The following is an 18,297-nucleotide window of genomic DNA, read 5'->3' as shown; positions in this document are numbered from 1 at the left end:
CAAAAAATTACTTAATTACTAAGTTAAAAGGTCAATTTTATTCTTTATACAATCTGCCTTGAAAAGAAGGGTGCAATAGAATAAATTTCTGAATCAAAAGAAAATATGTTTTTTTTTAAAAAAGTTTTTACCTTTAAAATCTTTAATATAAAATAACTTAAGTATTATTGTCTCTCTACAATCTATGTTAAACTCTTGACAGCTTTGAAACTTCATGGAAAGTCACAAAGGATTTCTTCTGTTTTATAAAAAAGAAAAATACAACAAAGTTTTTATTTAATATCTTAAGATTATATAAAACATGTTAACTCAGGAAAAACACCAAATTTCTTTGGGTTAAAATTTATACGGCTAATACTGACAAGAAGAACATGATTCTATGTCATAATTTTATTATTTCAATTTATAACTTAGCCGCAACTTTGTTTTTTTTAAATATAGCATCATCAATGCCAGAGGGTTTAACTAAAGAATTCATATCGTGTACGCATAAAGTTTTTGTTACCATTCAAATGTTTTGCTTAATATATTCAAGATTATTATATGTTATATCCAAAGCTCTTTAGAAATGAGGTTAACCGTTATGGTCAGAAATATTTTATCTAAAGTTTTTACTTTATGTTTGCATTGCTTTTGTAAGTAACGGTCATCAAGTTTTTTCACTTTTAAGAACTATTATTCTAAATCAGCCATAACCATTTTTTAATTAATATGTGAAATTTTAATTGTTTTCACTTATTACTGCTTAGTGTCACCCTAAATGGTTTAAAGGGACTTGTAGATACATTAGAATGTACAGGCACCTTTTTTCTTTCAGCTCATCTCCCCTGTTCAATGTATTGTCATTGCCCCAGTAATAAGGTGTCTAATAATAGTATATCTAATACTATTAATGACATGAAGCTAAAGTTGCAGTTACTATATTCTCTACATCAAGTATCTTTTTTTTTAATTTACTATTATTTCTTTTACGTTCACAGTGATTCATCCCCTTAAGAAGCTCTATTGTTGTTGTTAGCTGCCATTGGGTTCCCTCCCAACTCATGGTGACCCCATGTACAATGGAATGAAATGTTGCCAGATCCTATTCCATCTCCATGGTGTGTTGTGAATCGAACCATTATGATCCATAGGGTTTTCATAGACTAATTTTCAGAAGTAGATAGATGCCAAGCCTTTCTTCCTAGCCCATCTTAGTCTGGGAGCTCAGCTGAAACCTGTTAAGCATCATAGCAACACACAGACCTCCACAGATGGATAGGTGGTGGCTCTGTATGAGGTGTATTGGCTGGGAATCAAATCCGGGTCTCCTGCATGGAAAGGAAGAATTCTGCTCCTAAACCAGCACTGCCCTCCTTAATAAGCTCTAATAAAACTTAATTATTATCCTTCTAAGCACCTCAGTGGGAGATATTTAAATCATTATCTCATTTTTTAACTCTGAAAACATCTCCAAAATTTTTTCCAAAACATTAAAAATGTATTTGAAAATACATTTTAATATTGGTTATTGAATTCCAATAACTTTTGTTTCAATGTTTTGAAGTTTGAAATTTTTACATAATTTTATAGATGAAACTCAGTTTTAAAAAAGTTGCAAAAAGGTCTAAGAATTTCCAATAGCCTTCACCAAGATTCTATACAAATCATCATTTTACCATACTCTCTCGTCTCTCGATCCCTTTCTTTTTCTTCTTAAAATATTTTTAATACATTACAGATATCATGCATTTCCTAAATACAAGTTCATTGTTGCAATTATGTCCTTATACATACCACGACAAATTTTAAAAATCCAGAAACTACACTGGAGTAGTGGTTAAGAGCTATGGCTGCTAACCAAAAGGTCGGCAGTTCAAATCCACCAGGTGCTCCTTGGAAACTCTGTGGGGCAGTTCTACTCTGTCCTATAGGCTTACTATCAGTTGGAATCAACTCATCAGCAACGGGTTTGGTTTTAACATTGATACAATAGTATAATTTAAAGGGCTTAATCAGTTTTCATTAACAATCTCACAGATGTCCTTTTCTGGCTCAGTATCAAATGCAACATCGTGTATTGCATTTACTTATCATGTCTCTTTAAATGCAAATTCATTACCATTCTGACTCATAGCAACTGTATGTGTTACAGAGTAGAACTGTCCCATAGCGTTTTCTTGACTGTAATCTTTACAGAAGCAGACCTCCAGGACTTTCTTCTGCAGCACTGCTAGGTGGTTTTGAACTATCAACTTTTAGGTTAGTAGTCAAGCACAAACCGTTTGTGACAACGAGGGACCTTTCAGGTCTCTTTAATCTTCCTTGATTTGTAGCAGTTGCTCAGTTTTTTTTGTGTGTGTGTCTTTTAGGATCTTGTCAGTTTTGAAGAGTACCAGCCAGATATTTTGAAGAGTGACAGAATGTCTTTCATTTGGGTTTTTCTGATACTTCTTTGTCATTAGATTCTGTTTATACATATTTTTGTAGAAATACCACAGAACTGATTCTGTGTCCTTCTCAATGTGTCATGTATATATATTCCATTACTGGTGAACTTTGATGATTTGGATGACCTGAAGTCTGAAAGGTACAAATATATCTTGTAATTAAAAAATCTCCTGTATTTGACCATACTTACTTCCAGTTGATGATTCATGCCTGAAATCATCACTTAATTATATTCATGCGGAAATTGTACACAGACAGAGGCAGTCATTCCTACAGGACAAAGGGATAAAGCGTGGTTTAAAATCAGGAAAGATGTGTGTCAGGGTTGTATCCTTCACCATAATTATTCAATCTGTCTGCTAAGCAAACAGTCAGAGAAGCTGAACTACATAAAGAAAAACGTGGCATCAAGACAGGTGGAAGAATCATTTACAACCTGTGGTATGCAGATGACACAGCATTGCTTGCTGAAAGTGAAGAGGACTTGAAGCACTTACTGATGAAAGTCAAAGATTACAGCATTCAGTATGTGATTTATGCCTCAACATAAAACAAAAATCCTCACAACTGGACCAATAAGCAACATCATGATAAACAGGAAAGATTGAAGTTTTCAAGGATTTCATTCTACTTGGATCCACAATCCACACTCATGGAAGCAGCAGTCAAGAAATCAATTGACATATTGCATTGGGGAAATCTGCAGAAGACCTCTTTAAAGTGTTAAAAAGCAAAGATGTCACTTTGAAGACTAAGGTACGCCTGACACAAACCACATATTCTCAATTGCCTCATATGCATGCAAAAGCTGGACAATGAAAAAGGAAGACTGAAGAAGAATTGACGTCTTTGAATTACGGTGTTGGCAAAGAATATTGAATATGCCATGGACTGCAAGAAGAACGAACAAATCTGTCTTGGGAGAAGTACAGTCAGATTGCTTCTTGGAAGTGAGGATGGCTGCTGTCAGAAATGGTAGAGAATTTGCACAATGGGGGTATATTTGACCTCCACCTCATAGGAACCAGCTTGGTGCTGATTCTTATAGTCAGAGTTATATGACAGCACTGTAAAGTTACTATCTCCTTTTGTAGTTACTAAATATTTGGGGGAAACACATTGAGACAATGCAAATCCTCTATCTCCTCAAATTTCTGTTGACAAAATTCAGCATCCATTGGTAGATATTATCTGCAACAATTATTAATATGGTGCTTGCCTAATAGTTATTTTATATTTCTCTCTTTGCTTCTAATTTATTTATTGTAATTCCGCTGTCAAGATCTATCCTCTATCATTTATTTATTCAATGATTTATTTAAATCTGTGTTAACTCAGGGATATTTATCATATGGGTTAAAATCCTATATTATATTTGCATATTTGGCTTCCCAAATTGTTTCTGCTCTGTCCATTAGGAACTCCCTTAGGTTGGCTCTTGTTTTATTTTTTGATAAGAACCCATCTTTGTAAAGAACTTTCCTTCTATCTGGCAGTATATGTTGTTCCAGTTTCATTTTCTGTCATTCCTGTCCCAACCCTACAGCCAATGACTTCCCCATAAAGCCATATGAGAGACCAATTAGAAGTAACGTTAACTTGAAAAAATGATAGGAAGAGTAAGTACCTACCCATGTAATTACTAGCTCTGAGCACACAGATCATGGTGAGTTAAACTATTTTTTTCTCAGAGTATGGGAGACAGTTAACCGACTTAATCAAATGAATGATTTATGTAATCTAAATATTTATATCCATGAATAGCTTGCTTAGATTTCTGTTTTCTTGATGGCCATGGGACTATTTCTCAATGGGCCCTAAACCTTCATATTCTCCAATTCAGCCACAAAAGAGCTCATTTGGAAGTAGGATAGAATGGATTCTTCTGCTTGAGGTAAGGGAAGGTTGCTTATGGCTGCATTTCACTAGACAGTCATAGCTTCCTTAACGATTTGTTTGCCTTTTTTTCGACTTTCCTTATTGTCATCTTGTACATAAATTCTTTTAATGAACTTTTGATTGATTTACACAAAGATGAGAGTTTTCAAAACTTAATATTTTAATTTACATGTATTTTCTTACAGGCAAAAAAGTTACACTGTACTCACACAATTTCAGTTTAAAGTGAATATAATAAATGAAATAAAATAAAATAAAAGTTCTTCCACTATACCCATTCTTATTTTCCATGAATTCTGTTTTCTTAGCTTTCTTCCTAACTGGAACTTCACACAATGCTCCATGATTTCATGAATATTTCTTAAAGCTTTAAGGTTCACCACAGGAGGCAAAGGCTAAACAAGAGATTTATGTAGTTCATTCTGCAAGTATTTTTACCTTGTGAGAATTGATCCATATTAAAGTCATTCAGAAAAGATTGAGAAAGTTCTTCCATGTCCTTTTAACCACAAAAAACCTTGTTTTTTTTTTTAATGAGTGTCGTAGCTGTAAAGCTTTTGTAGGCTTTCACTGGAACAAGTTTTTATTATTTGATACAATATATGCTTTTCTTATGTTTTTAAAACACAAAGATTCCTTTAACACATTCAGCTTTTTATTTTTCAGGGAATAACACTAATCTTTATTGTAAAGGGTCATTATCTTCTTTATTATACAGAAAAAAAATATGTCTGACTTAAACTTTGCTTCTGATACAAAAATTGTCCTTTCGTTGATCTTGTATTTAATAGACAATTTCGCTTACTAATATAAAAATGCTGTTTTGCTACTAACTTTTGAACCCTCACTTACTCATTCAATTAAAATGTTTCTATTTTGTGGGACACATTTACAATTTTTTGTTTTGTCAAAGACATTTTCATTTAAAAACAGAAATTTCAAAATATTAATGTTCTTTAGTGACTGGAATTGCTTGATTATTTTGTTAGAATTTTAATCCTTGACTAACATCTAGGATCTTAAACTAGAAGATAAAAATTGATGTCTTCAAATTATCTGCCAAAATCTAAACAGTTACTATCAAGTAGAAAGGAAAAATTGTTACTTGTTGATCAGTCCCTCAAGACTTAAATCTACTTTTGGCAATATTACAGCTTAAGGAGTTGTTTTGTCATACTAGAAGTAGTATCCTGATATTTCTTTGAATAGTCTTTTTTTGCAAAATTCACTATTTTGTACTTATTTTTTTCATTTTCCACACTCATCTATACTTATTACAAATTTTATAAGAAAGCATATTTAGAAATTGATAGTCGTAATTTAACACATAGGTTTACATTATTAATTCAATAAACTAGATTATTCATTAATATAAAGAAATTTAGTTGTTAACAATAAAAACACTGCATAACCACATAGCATATTATAGCTTTTAAATACAGTAGTGTATTTCATTTTTACAACTAGTATTTAACAAAAGAGATAATTCTACTATAAAAGTGCAAGTTGACTCATGTTGTAATATTAGAATCCCTGCCATTTTCGCAGATATGATTTTACTAGACAATAGCCTTTGTAACTATGCCAAACTTGCCATTTTGTTCATATCAAAACTTACTGGAATTTTTATTTTGATAATGGGTGTGATAAAAGGTGTGACTATGGATAACTTAGTATATACTGTAATCTGAGCATTTTCCAATACACACAGTAAAACATTTAATTATTAAAATGAAGAGCATTTTTTTTAGTAGGACAAAACATTCTTTTAGAAATGTTTCTTCATATCTGACTGAGAATATTAAAAGGAAATTCTGAAGAACTGTATGCATAAACTTAATTAGAGCTTCCAATATGAATAAAAGTTCTCTAGCTTTTAAATAAGGCTAAGAATTTAAAGACAAACATAAATAAAATTTTCATTAACATTTTGACAAAATTTGTACAACATTCCAGCCTCTATAAAAAACATAAAGTAATGAGATTCTACTCTTGCAGGCAGTTTATTTAAAGCTGGACAGATAAAGCTTACATATGTAAAATACTAGAGAATAATTTACTGAACTTTATAATCTAGCATTATGCTATGATAAATATTTATAAAGAAGGGGAGAACAAATTTTTATTGATTGGAATTATTAGAGAAAATTATATAGAGAACTGAACTCAAACTGACTTTTTAAAGGAACTATTATGTTGATGGACAGATCCTGCTTGCAGCAAGAAAGTGCAACCTGTGAGATAATTTTGATTTACTGTTTTGATGAACACCAATTAATCCATATGTTCTTTGAGTTAAGAGAAAAATACAAAACAAGAAGAAAACAAGCTCGTTTATTTTCTATAGCTCGTATCTTGGATTATGTTTATTGGCTAATAAGTGAAGAATAAAAGGGTTAATTTTTTAAAGCCTCAAATAAATCCAATTCTCTTGACATATGCTTTAGATTTATCTATGCAAGTGCTACAAAAACCTTAAGAAGAAAAATTGGGATAGAAAGACTGAAAAGGAAAATATTAACATGTAAGGAAATGGTGAGAAACAAATCATGGCACAATTTAGAAGAAATAATTGAAATGTCCCTAGGAAGTAAAGTCTTTGTTACACGTGAAGTAAAATAAGCAAATATGTTAGTTATTTATTTTACTATATATACATTTATATATTGTTCAATTTATTGTTTTATTATTCAGATGTAGGATATTTTCAGAATAAAGGGTTAAGAAAGATTCAGGGTTAAAAATCTTGCTTCAGATTGTTTTTGAATATGAGTTCATACCTAAAACAATATGTACAGCCTTTAGTTTATTCCAAAATTTTCTTTTTTTTTTAAATCATAATTCTCTCCTTTAATTCATCTGAAGTTGAAAATGAGAAACCAAACGTCAGTGATAGAGTTCATTCTTCTTGGATTGACAGATGACACCGAGCTTCAGGCTGTGCTTTTCCTTTTTCTGCTACTAACTTATGTCTTAAGTATTATGGGAAATTTGACCATCATCATTCTGACCCTGCTGGATTATCGCCTCCAGAGTCCTATGTATTTCTTCCTCCGGAAGTTTTCCTTTCTAGAAATTTCCTTTACCTCTGTCTTTGTTCCCAAAACTCTAGTCAATATCATAACTGGAGACAAGACTATTTCCTTTGCTGGTTGCTTCACTCAGTATTTTTTTGCCATCTTTCTCGGAGCCACCGAATTTTACCTTTTAGCCGCCATGTCCTATGATCGCTATGTTGCCATCTGTAGACCCCTGCATTACGTAACCATGATGAGTAGGAGACTGTGCATTCAACTTGTCCTATGTTCCTGGTTCTCTGGTTTGTTAGTTGTCCTTGTGCCACATATAATGACTCTCCAGCTGCCCTTCTGTGGGTCCAACATCATCAATCATTATTGCTGTGACTACACTGTACTGTTGCATTTGTCCTGTTCAGACACATATTTCATAGGAATGATTGAGTTTTTCCTTGCTGGGGTGACGCTCATCTTCACATTGGTGTTAGTGATTCTTTCCTACACATACATCATCAGGACGATTCTGAGAATCCCCTCTGCTCAACAAAGGAAAAAAGCTTTTTCTACTTGTTCCTCTCACATGATTGTGGTCTCACTTTGTTATGGAAGCTGTATCTTTATGTATATAAACCCCTCTGTTAAGAATGCAGCCACTTTTAATAAGGGAGTGGCTGTGCTAAATACCTCAATTGCCCCTCTCTTGAACCCATTCATCTATACCCTAAGGAACCAGCAAGTGAAAATAGCCTTCAAAGATATGGTTGGTAAGATACAATTATTTTTTCAAGAAAGTAAAACTATTTGAGGTCCATCATTAAAACAAAGAATAAAGAAATGTTTGAAAGACTAAAGGTGGACTTTATAGTAATTTAGAAATATTTTTTCTGCATTATGTCAATAATATTCCTAATTGAACAGTGAAACTATGTAATTAAGCTGATTTTATCACCATGTTTACTCTTCTTAAAAAATTTACAGGTTTTGTGTGTTTATGTGTCCTCTAACACTTTACTCTTATTTTTCATTTATACTTAATTTTTAAGAAAAGACTGGGGGGAAGAGTAGAAGACTTCTAATAGTTTTTTTTTTTTTTTTTTAATGGAACCCTGGTGGTGTAGTGATTAAGTGCTATGGCTGCTAACCAAAACACTTGCAGTTTGATTCCACCAGGCACTCCTTGGAAACTCTATGGGGCAGTTCTACTCTGTCTTTCTTATAGGGTCGCTACGAGTTGGAATTGACTCCATGACAACAGGTAGTTTGTTTTTTACAAATTTAATTTTTATAATCTTATCCAATGTCATTATGGTCATCAGTTTCTATATTTGTTAACTGAATAATTAAATTCACATTCTGAAGAAATCTGCTACAAATAATACAAAAAAAACACAAAACACCCAAACCAAACCACTTGCCATCCAGTTGATTCCGACTCATAGCGACCCTACAGGACAGAGTAGAACTGCCCCACATGGTTTCCAAGGAGTGGCTGGGGGATCAGAACTGCTGATATTTTGGCTAGCAGCCAAACTTTTAACCAATAGCTTCTGTAATATTGGTGGATGGATGTAAAGTTATTTTCAAATTCTGAAATTCAGGTTTGAATTTAGTCTTTTCACAGTAATCACTCATTGAGAATTTTGACATGCTTAAGTTTTTGAGGTAAAAAATCCTACCACCCAAAACCAAACCCACTGCCGTCAAGTCGATTTGGACTCGTAGCAAACCTACAGGACAGAGTAGAATTGCCCCACAGAGTTTCCAAGGAGCTCCTGGTGGATTTGAACTGGCGACCTCTTGGTTAGCAACCATAGTACTTAACCACTGAAGTCTAATTAGAAATATGTCATTCCAGCTAATTTCATACAGTTCAGTGTTTGGCCTAATCATTGATCCAATAATCATTTAATAATCCTACCTGTGATGTTAATAATTTCATAAGCTTAAATCATAGTCACTCTCAGTTTTTTTTTTCTTCCTCTTCACACTAAACTTTAAATCTTTACAAGCTGATTTCTTTAGTCAGGGCCTCCATTACAAGTAAAAGCTGCAATTTTAGGAATATTCCTGTATCCCTGTTCATTTCTTAGAATGCATGAGCAGATTCACAGCATGGCTAATTTTAAGATTTAAAGAGGCTATAGATATTTTCCACTCCAACCCTCTTGTTTTAAAGAAGAAGATGAGTTTTATAGATGTTAATAAATGTTTACTAAGGCGTATCGTAAATCAGGAAACCCTGGTGGTGTAGTGGTTAAATGCTACTGCTGCTAACCAAGAGATCAGCAGTTCGAATCCAACAGGTGCTCCTTGGAAACTCTATCCGACAGTTCTACTCTGTCCTATAGGGTCGCTATGAGTCGGAATCGACTCAACGGCAGTGGGTTTTTGGTTTTTATAGTAAATCACTACCAAAATTGTACTCTTGATTTCTTTATTCATCCATCAACTAATAATTCAGAATCTACAAGTAGCAGAGATACTATTAGTGTCCTTGGACACCTAATAGAGATTATTGAAAATGTAGAATTTTGTATATACCTAGCCAAGAAGCCCTTGTTGCGCAGTGGTTAGAGCACTCAGCTGCTCTCTGAAAGTGATGGTTTGAACCCCCCAGCCTTTCCATGGAAGGAATATGTGGCAATCTACTTCCATAAAGATTTACAGCCCTTGGAAACTGAAAGGAGCAATTCTACTTTGTTCTATAGGGTTGCTATGAGTCAGAATAGACTCAATGGCAAGGGGTAGATACCTAGCCATAATTGCATCAAAAAGGGACCTAAACATTTAACACATAACGGATGTTAGTAAGTTAGTTAATTTGTTGGTTATTTAGACAGTCACGTATTTGATTCATTAATTCACTCATTGTTTGTTGTTTTAAACACTGTTTTAAAGCTATCATTAGTACACTAATGCTATTCATCCAAAATATTGTCACCCTATGTTGGCTGCTCATTTTTAATGGGCAGGTTAAAAGGATGCCATGCAGGTAGACATTTTACTGATAAGGATAATTTCTGTTAACACACATACACCACATACAAACACAGGCAACATTTTAAAAGCCATTTCAGCGTAGTCTACTAAAACAACCCAGGCTTTTATCTAGAAGAAAACTGATAACTAATTATAAAATTGCAGAAAGATAATTAGCATAGTGTTCTATAAATCTGAACTCTAGGAGTCTACAAAACAGTGATATGTAATATTAAAAGTGATATGTGTCTTGCATTTCAACTTCCAATATATCCAGGGGGGAAAAAACATGTTGATTATGGTTTTAATGGTAATACTTTGTTCTGAGACTTTGAGAATGAACGACCAATATAAAGGACGTAATCTTGTTATTCAGAAGTTTGAATGACTATTATATTCCATTAGCAGAAAAATCGCAGGGTTAGTATTAACATTTCCATTTGATTTCAGACTTTTTCTTGAGTCCTCTTACTTTTGACAATATCTCTGCATCTCTGCTTTGCACAGTGGTTTCTGCCTGTGCTGTAACATTGCTCTGTAGTCTCCACAAGACTCAATTCCCTCTGTTCCATTGAGTGTGAAAGGGTTTACTGTTGTACCAAGAAAAAGCTGTTTTAAATGCACAGGATAACAAGATGACAAATCGGTCAATGCCAAAAGGGAGGGGAAGTGTAGGACTCTCAAAGTTTCCAATGCAGTGTAAGTTTGGCCCCAATATATTATTTTCTGTCACTTTTTTTTAAGGCTTTTGGTAGGGAATCTTGTCAAAGAATCTTTGTGTTCTTCATATTTTATGAGTTATTTGCATACATATATATCTTGTTAGGAATAACATTTTTCACATACAGAGTTTTCTCAATTAAAATTATTTTAATGTAAATTTGTGTAACTATGATTATGCAAGAAACCCTGGTGGAGTCGTGGTTAAGAGCTATGGCTGCTAACCAAAAGGTTGGCAGTTCGAATCTACCAGGCACTCCTCAGAAACCCTAAGGGGCAGTTCTCTGTCCTATAGGGTCGCTATGAGCCAGAATTGACTCCATGGCAATGGGGATGATTAAGCAATGGTTTTTTTTGTTGTTGTTTTGTATTTTCTTTAACAGGGAATATTGTTTTTTTCTTGTAAATGGAAGGAATTCATTTTCTGAACTTCCAAAATTTCAAGCTCCTCTCTTACGCCTGAGTGGATAATCAATAAATTCCCCAGTGTCACTGCCGTTTTAAATAAGAGGTTGCTCATTTTCAGCTAATAGTTACATGGTTTAACCCTAGACTTCCTTCAGAACGTGTGAATAGATGTCTTGTCCTAAAAAGTTTTCTGCCACTACTTTAGCAAAAAGAACATATTATGCATTCATTCATATCTAGATATATTACCTACAGTCTACTTCGATTTAGCCCTTAGCCATCATTGTAAATATGTGGAGTGCTTCATTCATTTCCTGACAGGTTCTGAAGAAGTTACCAAATTGACGTGTATGGTGAGGGTGGGATTTATTAAATGATACCATTTTCATGCAGTACAGAAAATTTTAGTTTGTGAGATTGCTTTGGGAAATGGCATCATCAACATGAATTAAATATTAGGTATAGAAACTGAAAAGAAGAAAAGGCTGTATCTCAATCAGTTCCTCTTAGAGTGGAAGAAAAACAATAAATTGGTGGCAAAATCATTTTTTACTGGAAGAGATTTTAAGAAGTTATTTGGCTGTTAACTAACCTCAGGTTAAAATGTGTGCCTATTTTAGTATCACAAATATCCAGTATAGCAGCTTTAGAACGTTGACAGAACTGAGAAAAATTTTGTTGTTGCATATGTTGCCAAACTTTAAAAATTGCATTATTCAATTTTTAATCATATGCAATAATCAATATTTGATAGAATTTATTTCAATACTCATCCATTTGTCATTCAATAAAAATGTGATGTAAACAAGAACAAGATGGGTCTTATTGGCTTTATATTTACAAGGCTATGGCCATCTCTGTTGTTGTCAGATGCCAACATATAGCGACCCTATGTACAACAGAATGAAACACTGCCCAGTCCTGTGCCATTCTCATGATCTTTGCTATTCTTGAGCCCATTGTTGTACCCATTGTGTCAATCCATCTCGTTCAGGGTCTTCCTCTTTTTTGCAGACCCTCTCTACTTTACCAAGCATGATGTCCATCTCCAGGGACCAGTCCCTCCTGATAGTATGTCCAAATTTTGTGAGACGAAATCTCTCCATCCTCACTTTGAAGGAGCATTCTGGCTATACCTCTTTCAAAACAGATTTGTTCATTCTTTTGGAAGTCTATGGTATATTCAATATTCTTCGCCAACACCATAATTCGAAGGTGTCAATTCTTTGGTCTTCGTTATTCATTGTCCAGCTTTCACATGCATATGAGGTGATTGAAAACAGCATGGCTTTGGTCGGGGGCACCTTAATCTTCAAGGTGACATCTTTGATTTTCAACACTTTAAAGAGGTCTTTTCCAGCAGATTTGCCCAATGCAGTACATTGTTTGATTTCTTGACTGCTGCTTCCATGGGTGTAGACTGTGTATTAAAGTAAAATGAAACCCTTGACAACTTAATATTTTCTCAGTATATCATGATGTTGCTTATTGGTCCAGCTGTGAGGATTTTTTTTTTAATGTTGTATAACCCATACTAAAGGCTGTAGTCTTTGATCTTCATCAGTAATTGCTTCAAGTCCTCTACATTTTCGACAAGCAAGGTTGTGTCATCTGCATAATACATTCAATCCTGATGCCCCATTCCTCTTCATATAGTCCAGGTTCTCAGATTATTTGCTGAACATACAGATTGAATAAGCGTGATGAAATGATACAACCCTGACACACACCTTTTCTGACTTTAGGCCATGCAGTATCCCCTTGTTCTGTTCGAATGACTGCCTCTTTCTTTATGTAGAGGTTCTTCATGAGCACAATTAAGTGTTCTGAAATTCCTATTCTTCATAATGTTATCCATAATTTGTTATGATCCTCACAATCAAGTGCCTTTGCATAGTCAATAAACACTAGTAAACATCTTTCTGGTATTCTCTGCTTTCAGCTAGGATCCATCTGACATCAGCGATGATATCCCTTTTTCCATGTCCTCTTATGAATCTGGCTTGAATTTCTAGCAGTTTCCTGTTGCAGCCACTTTTGAATGACCTTCAGCAAAACTGTACTTGCATGTGAGATTAATGATATTGTTTGATAATTTCTGCATTTCCAAGAAGGGGGTTGCCATCTCTAGTCGGGAACAAAGATGTCATTTTGATTAAGTTTGTATAGCCAAAATATTTCTTCTCCAGTTACAACTGTCTATTACCCGTTTCAACACTTCCTATAACAATAAAACCCCATGTTCCACAATTTGTAGCAGAGGCATTCTTATGAGGTTTTGGGTGAGTGAATCAGCTCTTTGACACTGGTCAGCCTTTGGATATTTCATCTTAACATCTTTTGTGAAATCTCAGGATCTATAGATTCAGCTACTACACTTAAAAATTTCTCAGTGGATCCAGGATTAGAATATCAATAGCTCAAATAAATATTAAAATTAATAAAATCCATTTGTCAGTTGGAAGTAGAATAGAAAAGTGAGACTGTCTGCTGAGACCAATCAAGCATCCCTCAATCAGTAATGTTGTATCAATTTAAAAATATTCAAAACCATTGCATATGAAATAGTAGCTTAACAAAGTCTTTACAAACTGAACTGAGATTTGAAATATCACCCACAGAAGGTGAGATAGAATTTACAGTTTTGAGTCTAAAAGGTTTAATTACTATGTTATAAAAAAGAAAAAATCTGCAGAGGTGTATAACAGAAATTAGAGTCTATGCAACGTAATATTCACATTGTCCAGAATGCATTACAAAACTACTCAACAGACAAAGGACAAAAAAAGTGACCTCTTTTTAAAAGAAAAGAAAATCAACACACATTAATGTTACATAGCTGCAATGTTACATTTAATGCAAAAGGATTTAAAGGAGCTATAGATTTGCTATGAGTCAGAATCGACTCAACAGCAATGGGTTTGATTTGGCTTTTTGGTTTAATATAACTATGCTTGGTGTACAATGTACTATGATTTAATAAAAAATAGAAGCATTCAGAAACAAAAAGAAAATATAAAAGAACAAAATAGAAAATGTATAACAAAATACAATGCCTGAAATAAAAGATTTTATGGATATAAAAGCAGATGGAGATGAGACAGGAAAAAGGAAGCAAACTTGAGGAAACTCAAATAACCTGGGGTTTGTGGTAGGCTAAATAATGACTCCCAAAGATATCAATATCCTAATCCCTAGGTCCTGTGAATGTTACATCATGAAAGATGTGATTAAGTTAAGGATTTTACAATGAGGGAGATTATTATGGATTATCCAGTGGGTCCTAAATGTAAACCACAATTGTCCTCATAAAAGGGAGTCAGAGAGGGCTTAGAGTACACAGAAAGAGGAGATGTTACAAGGGAAGCAAAAGATTGGAGTGGCCAGGCACAAAAGAACTGTATGTTTATATACGTTATACAGTATATATAATTCTATTTATATTCAACTTCTTAAAAATATGAAACATTATGTAGTACTAAAGGGAAGTCAGTGATTTCCTATAGTCAGGGGCAAGGGAGTTATGGACTGCAAAGGGTTACTCAGGAAAAACTTGAGGATGATGGAAATGTTCTATATGAGGGTTGTAGCAGTGATTTAATAAAAGCACACTGAGAAAACTCATTGAATGGTATATTTTAAATGGATGCATTTTACTGTGCATAAATTATACATAATTAAGGAGGATGAAAAATACTATTGATATAAGCAGAATAACATGTAAAGAACCAAGGAATAAGTGTTACATAAGAATTATAAGATCTTCTTGGGAGAAAAAATTACAAAAATTATTAATGGATAACAAAGAGGACTGAGTAAATTAGAAAATATACCATGTTCATGGATTGGAAAACTTAGCATTGTAAAGGCAAATTCTCTCCCCATTAATTGATAAAATCAGTGAAGTTCCAGTTAGCATATTAACTGTTTTTATTTTGTTATTTGGACTGGTAAACAACATCATGATAAATGGAGAAAAAAAATGAAGTAGTCAATGATTTCATTCTACTTGAGTCAACAATCAATGTCCATGGAAGCAGCAGGCAAGAAATCAAACAACATAATGCATTGGGCAAATCTGCTGAAAAAGGTTTCTTTAAAGTTTTAAGAAGCAGATGTTACTTTGATGACTAAGGTGCACCTGACCTGAGCCATGGTCTTTTCAATCACTTCACATGCACGAGAAAACTGAACAATGAAAAAGGAAGACAGCAGAAGAATTGGAGTATTAAAACTGTGGTGTTTGTTAAGATTATTGAATATACCGTGGACTAACAAAAGAATGAAAAATCAGCCTTAGAAGAAATACAACCAGAATGGTCCTTAGAAAAGAGAGTGATGAGACTTTGTCTTATTTACTTTGTATGTGCATCAGAAAAAATCACGCACTAGAAAAGGCTATGTTTGATAGAGGGTCAGTGAATATGAGGGATCCCCTCAATGAGATGGAGTGACACAATAGTCACAACAATGGACTCATATTAACAATCATGATGATGACACAAAACTGGAAAACGTTTCATTCTGTTATACGTAAGGTCACTATGAGTCAGAGCTAACTGAAAGGCAACTAACAACAACATTGTGTGATTATGCAAAAAACCCATTGTCATAGAGTCGATCCTGACTCATAGTGACCGTATAGGACAGGGTACAACTTCCCCACAGGGTTTCCAAGGCTGTAATCTTTATAGAAGCTGACCGCCACATCTTTCTCCTTTGTAGTAGCTAGTTGATTCAAACCACTGAACTTTTAGCTGGATCTTTCAGCTGAGCACTTAACCACTGAGCCACCAAGGATCCCCTGTGATTAGGCAAGTTTACCCTAATTTCGTATGAAAGAGCAAATGGACAAATAATCTAAAATAGAGGGGTAATTAAGGGAAAAACAGAATGAAATATAAGCACAGATTAAAATATAACTCGTAGCTGATAAAATAATATGTATGGAAAACTTTGATAATTCAGATTATATGACATTACCTCCAGGATAGATAGATTAACTTGTTAAAAAATCCATAAACACATCCTTGAACCTACAGAAATTTGATATATGAGAGTGATTATTTGTAGTCAATACCAGATAATCAATTATTCAATACATCTTTTTCTGGGACAACTGGATAATGATATGAAAAGACTATAGAAGAAACTTGATCACTGCTAAAAATTTGAACATACTAGAAGGAAAGGATACTGAAACTGGAGTGGAGTAATATTTGGATAGATAATGTCCAATAATTGTCCAAAATTGATGGACGATTTCAAGACAAAAGGAAGAAGCTCTCATAATCTCAGGTCAGTTAAAATAAACCCACCAACCAATCTCACCCTACTCTCCAAAAAACTAGAATCTAGCAACATTATACTAAAACAGCTGAAAACCTGAAGCAGAGAAATTGAAAGCAGGCAATGTTCAAATCAGCTGAGAGGTGATTGGGGTGGTTTCCTAGGAAGAAGAGCTTAAGTGGAGCAAGTGGTTTGGTGGTTCAAACCCACCCAGCAGTGTCATAGAAGAAAGGTCCTGGCAATCTGCTTCCTTAAAGATTACAGCCAAGAAAATCCTACGGAGCAGTTCTTCTCTGTAGCCTATGAGTAGCCATGATTCAGGCCTGACTTAAAGGCAGCTAAAACAACAGTAAGAAAAATGAATAGGAACTGAAGTATTTAATCCAATTATAGTCTAAGTTGACTTTAGGTTAGGTTGCAGTATTTTGTTGTTTGCTGGTTTATTTTACAACTTTACTGAGTTACAATTTATGCATAATAAAATGCATCCATTAAAGTGTATAGCTTGAGGAGATTTGACATATTTTTTTATGAAGCCACCGTCAAAATCAGGATAACGAATATTTCTGTCAAAGTTTCTATGCGCCCACTTCTGATAAACCTCTGGAGAATTTGTGATGTTTCAACTTAGTTAGGCCTAACTACATGTCCAGGAATTCTCTACCATGTTAAGGCAGGCCATAGATTCTTGGAGATTTGGAGGGTGGAGTTAGTTAATCAGCAGCCATTTTGTAGGTCACACATGCTGTATCTTTTCTACTGACTCACTTCGTTTTGTTAGGCATTAGCCAGTTCTGCAGCTGCTCCGCTTTCTCTGGGATCTTGTTCTTGCTCTCCCCTTCCCGACTACGTGTTCTGTGAATTTCAAACTCTAGCATCGGACATGAAGAAAATAGCCTTACAAAGAGTATTTAACAGGTTTCCAGGTTTCAGAAGATCAGGCTTAAGCTAATTATTTACAATTCCACCCATGAATTATCTATCTGTGTTTGCTGATACCAAGAGTAGCTCCAGGAGAACAGACTCTTAAGGATGAGTTCTGTTAATTGGTTTCAAATCTGATTAGATTTAAAGGCATTAATGTCTCTGTTTATGGTGGTGAAAGGGGTACTATTTGTCCATGGTACACAGTATCAAAACTTTAAGACTTTGGGTGATGAAAAATTTGCTGCCTTAGAATATTTTAGTTCAAGTAATGAATATAATAGTGTTGGTTGGTTGCTTACAAGCGTGCTAGAGAGTATGGAGAAGGGAAATGGTGAACTCAGGTATTTTAATACCAAGTTCATGCTCCCTATGTTGTGGTTAGCTGCTGTTGAGTTGATTCTGACTCTTGGTGAACCCCTGTGTTACAGAATAGAACTGTTCCACGGAGTTTTCTTTAAGGAAACAGATTTCGAGGCCTTTTCTTCTGCGGTGCTGTTCAGTGAGTTTGACCTGCCAATCTTTCAGCTAACAGTCAAGCAGAAACTATTTGGGCCACTTAGGGACCTATTCTCCCTATGAGGGCCATGAAAACATTTATTATTATCCTGAAAGAAACCCTTATCTCCTG

The 18,297-nt window shown here is 34.3% G+C and overlaps 1 protein-coding gene across 1 annotated transcript; it reads left to right on the top strand.

Moving 5' to 3' along the window:
* The first annotated feature begins 6,825 nt into the window (after positions 1-6,825).
* LOC100671055 (olfactory receptor 2AP1-like) lies at positions 6,826-8,298 on the top strand. Its single transcript, XM_003405496.3, has one exon. The coding sequence runs from the start codon at positions 7,201-7,203 to the stop codon at positions 8,149-8,151; it is 951 nt and encodes a 316-aa protein (XP_003405544.2). The 5' UTR covers positions 6,826-7,200; the 3' UTR covers positions 8,152-8,298.
* Positions 8,299-18,297: the final 9,999 nt, after the last annotated feature.

The sequence above is a fragment of the Loxodonta africana genome, chromosome 4, assembly GCF_030014295.1.
Source record: "Loxodonta africana isolate mLoxAfr1 chromosome 4, mLoxAfr1.hap2, whole genome shotgun sequence".
Taxonomy (NCBI): domain Eukaryota; kingdom Metazoa; phylum Chordata; class Mammalia; order Proboscidea; family Elephantidae; genus Loxodonta; species Loxodonta africana.
This window is presented reverse-complemented; position numbering and strand designations above follow the sequence as displayed.

Bases quoted from the DNA above. Each gene is read 5' to 3' on its own strand.
- LOC100671055 (XM_003405496.3), top strand. From the start codon at position 7,201: ATGAGAAACCAAACGTCAGTGATAGAGTTCATTCTTCTTGGATTGACA.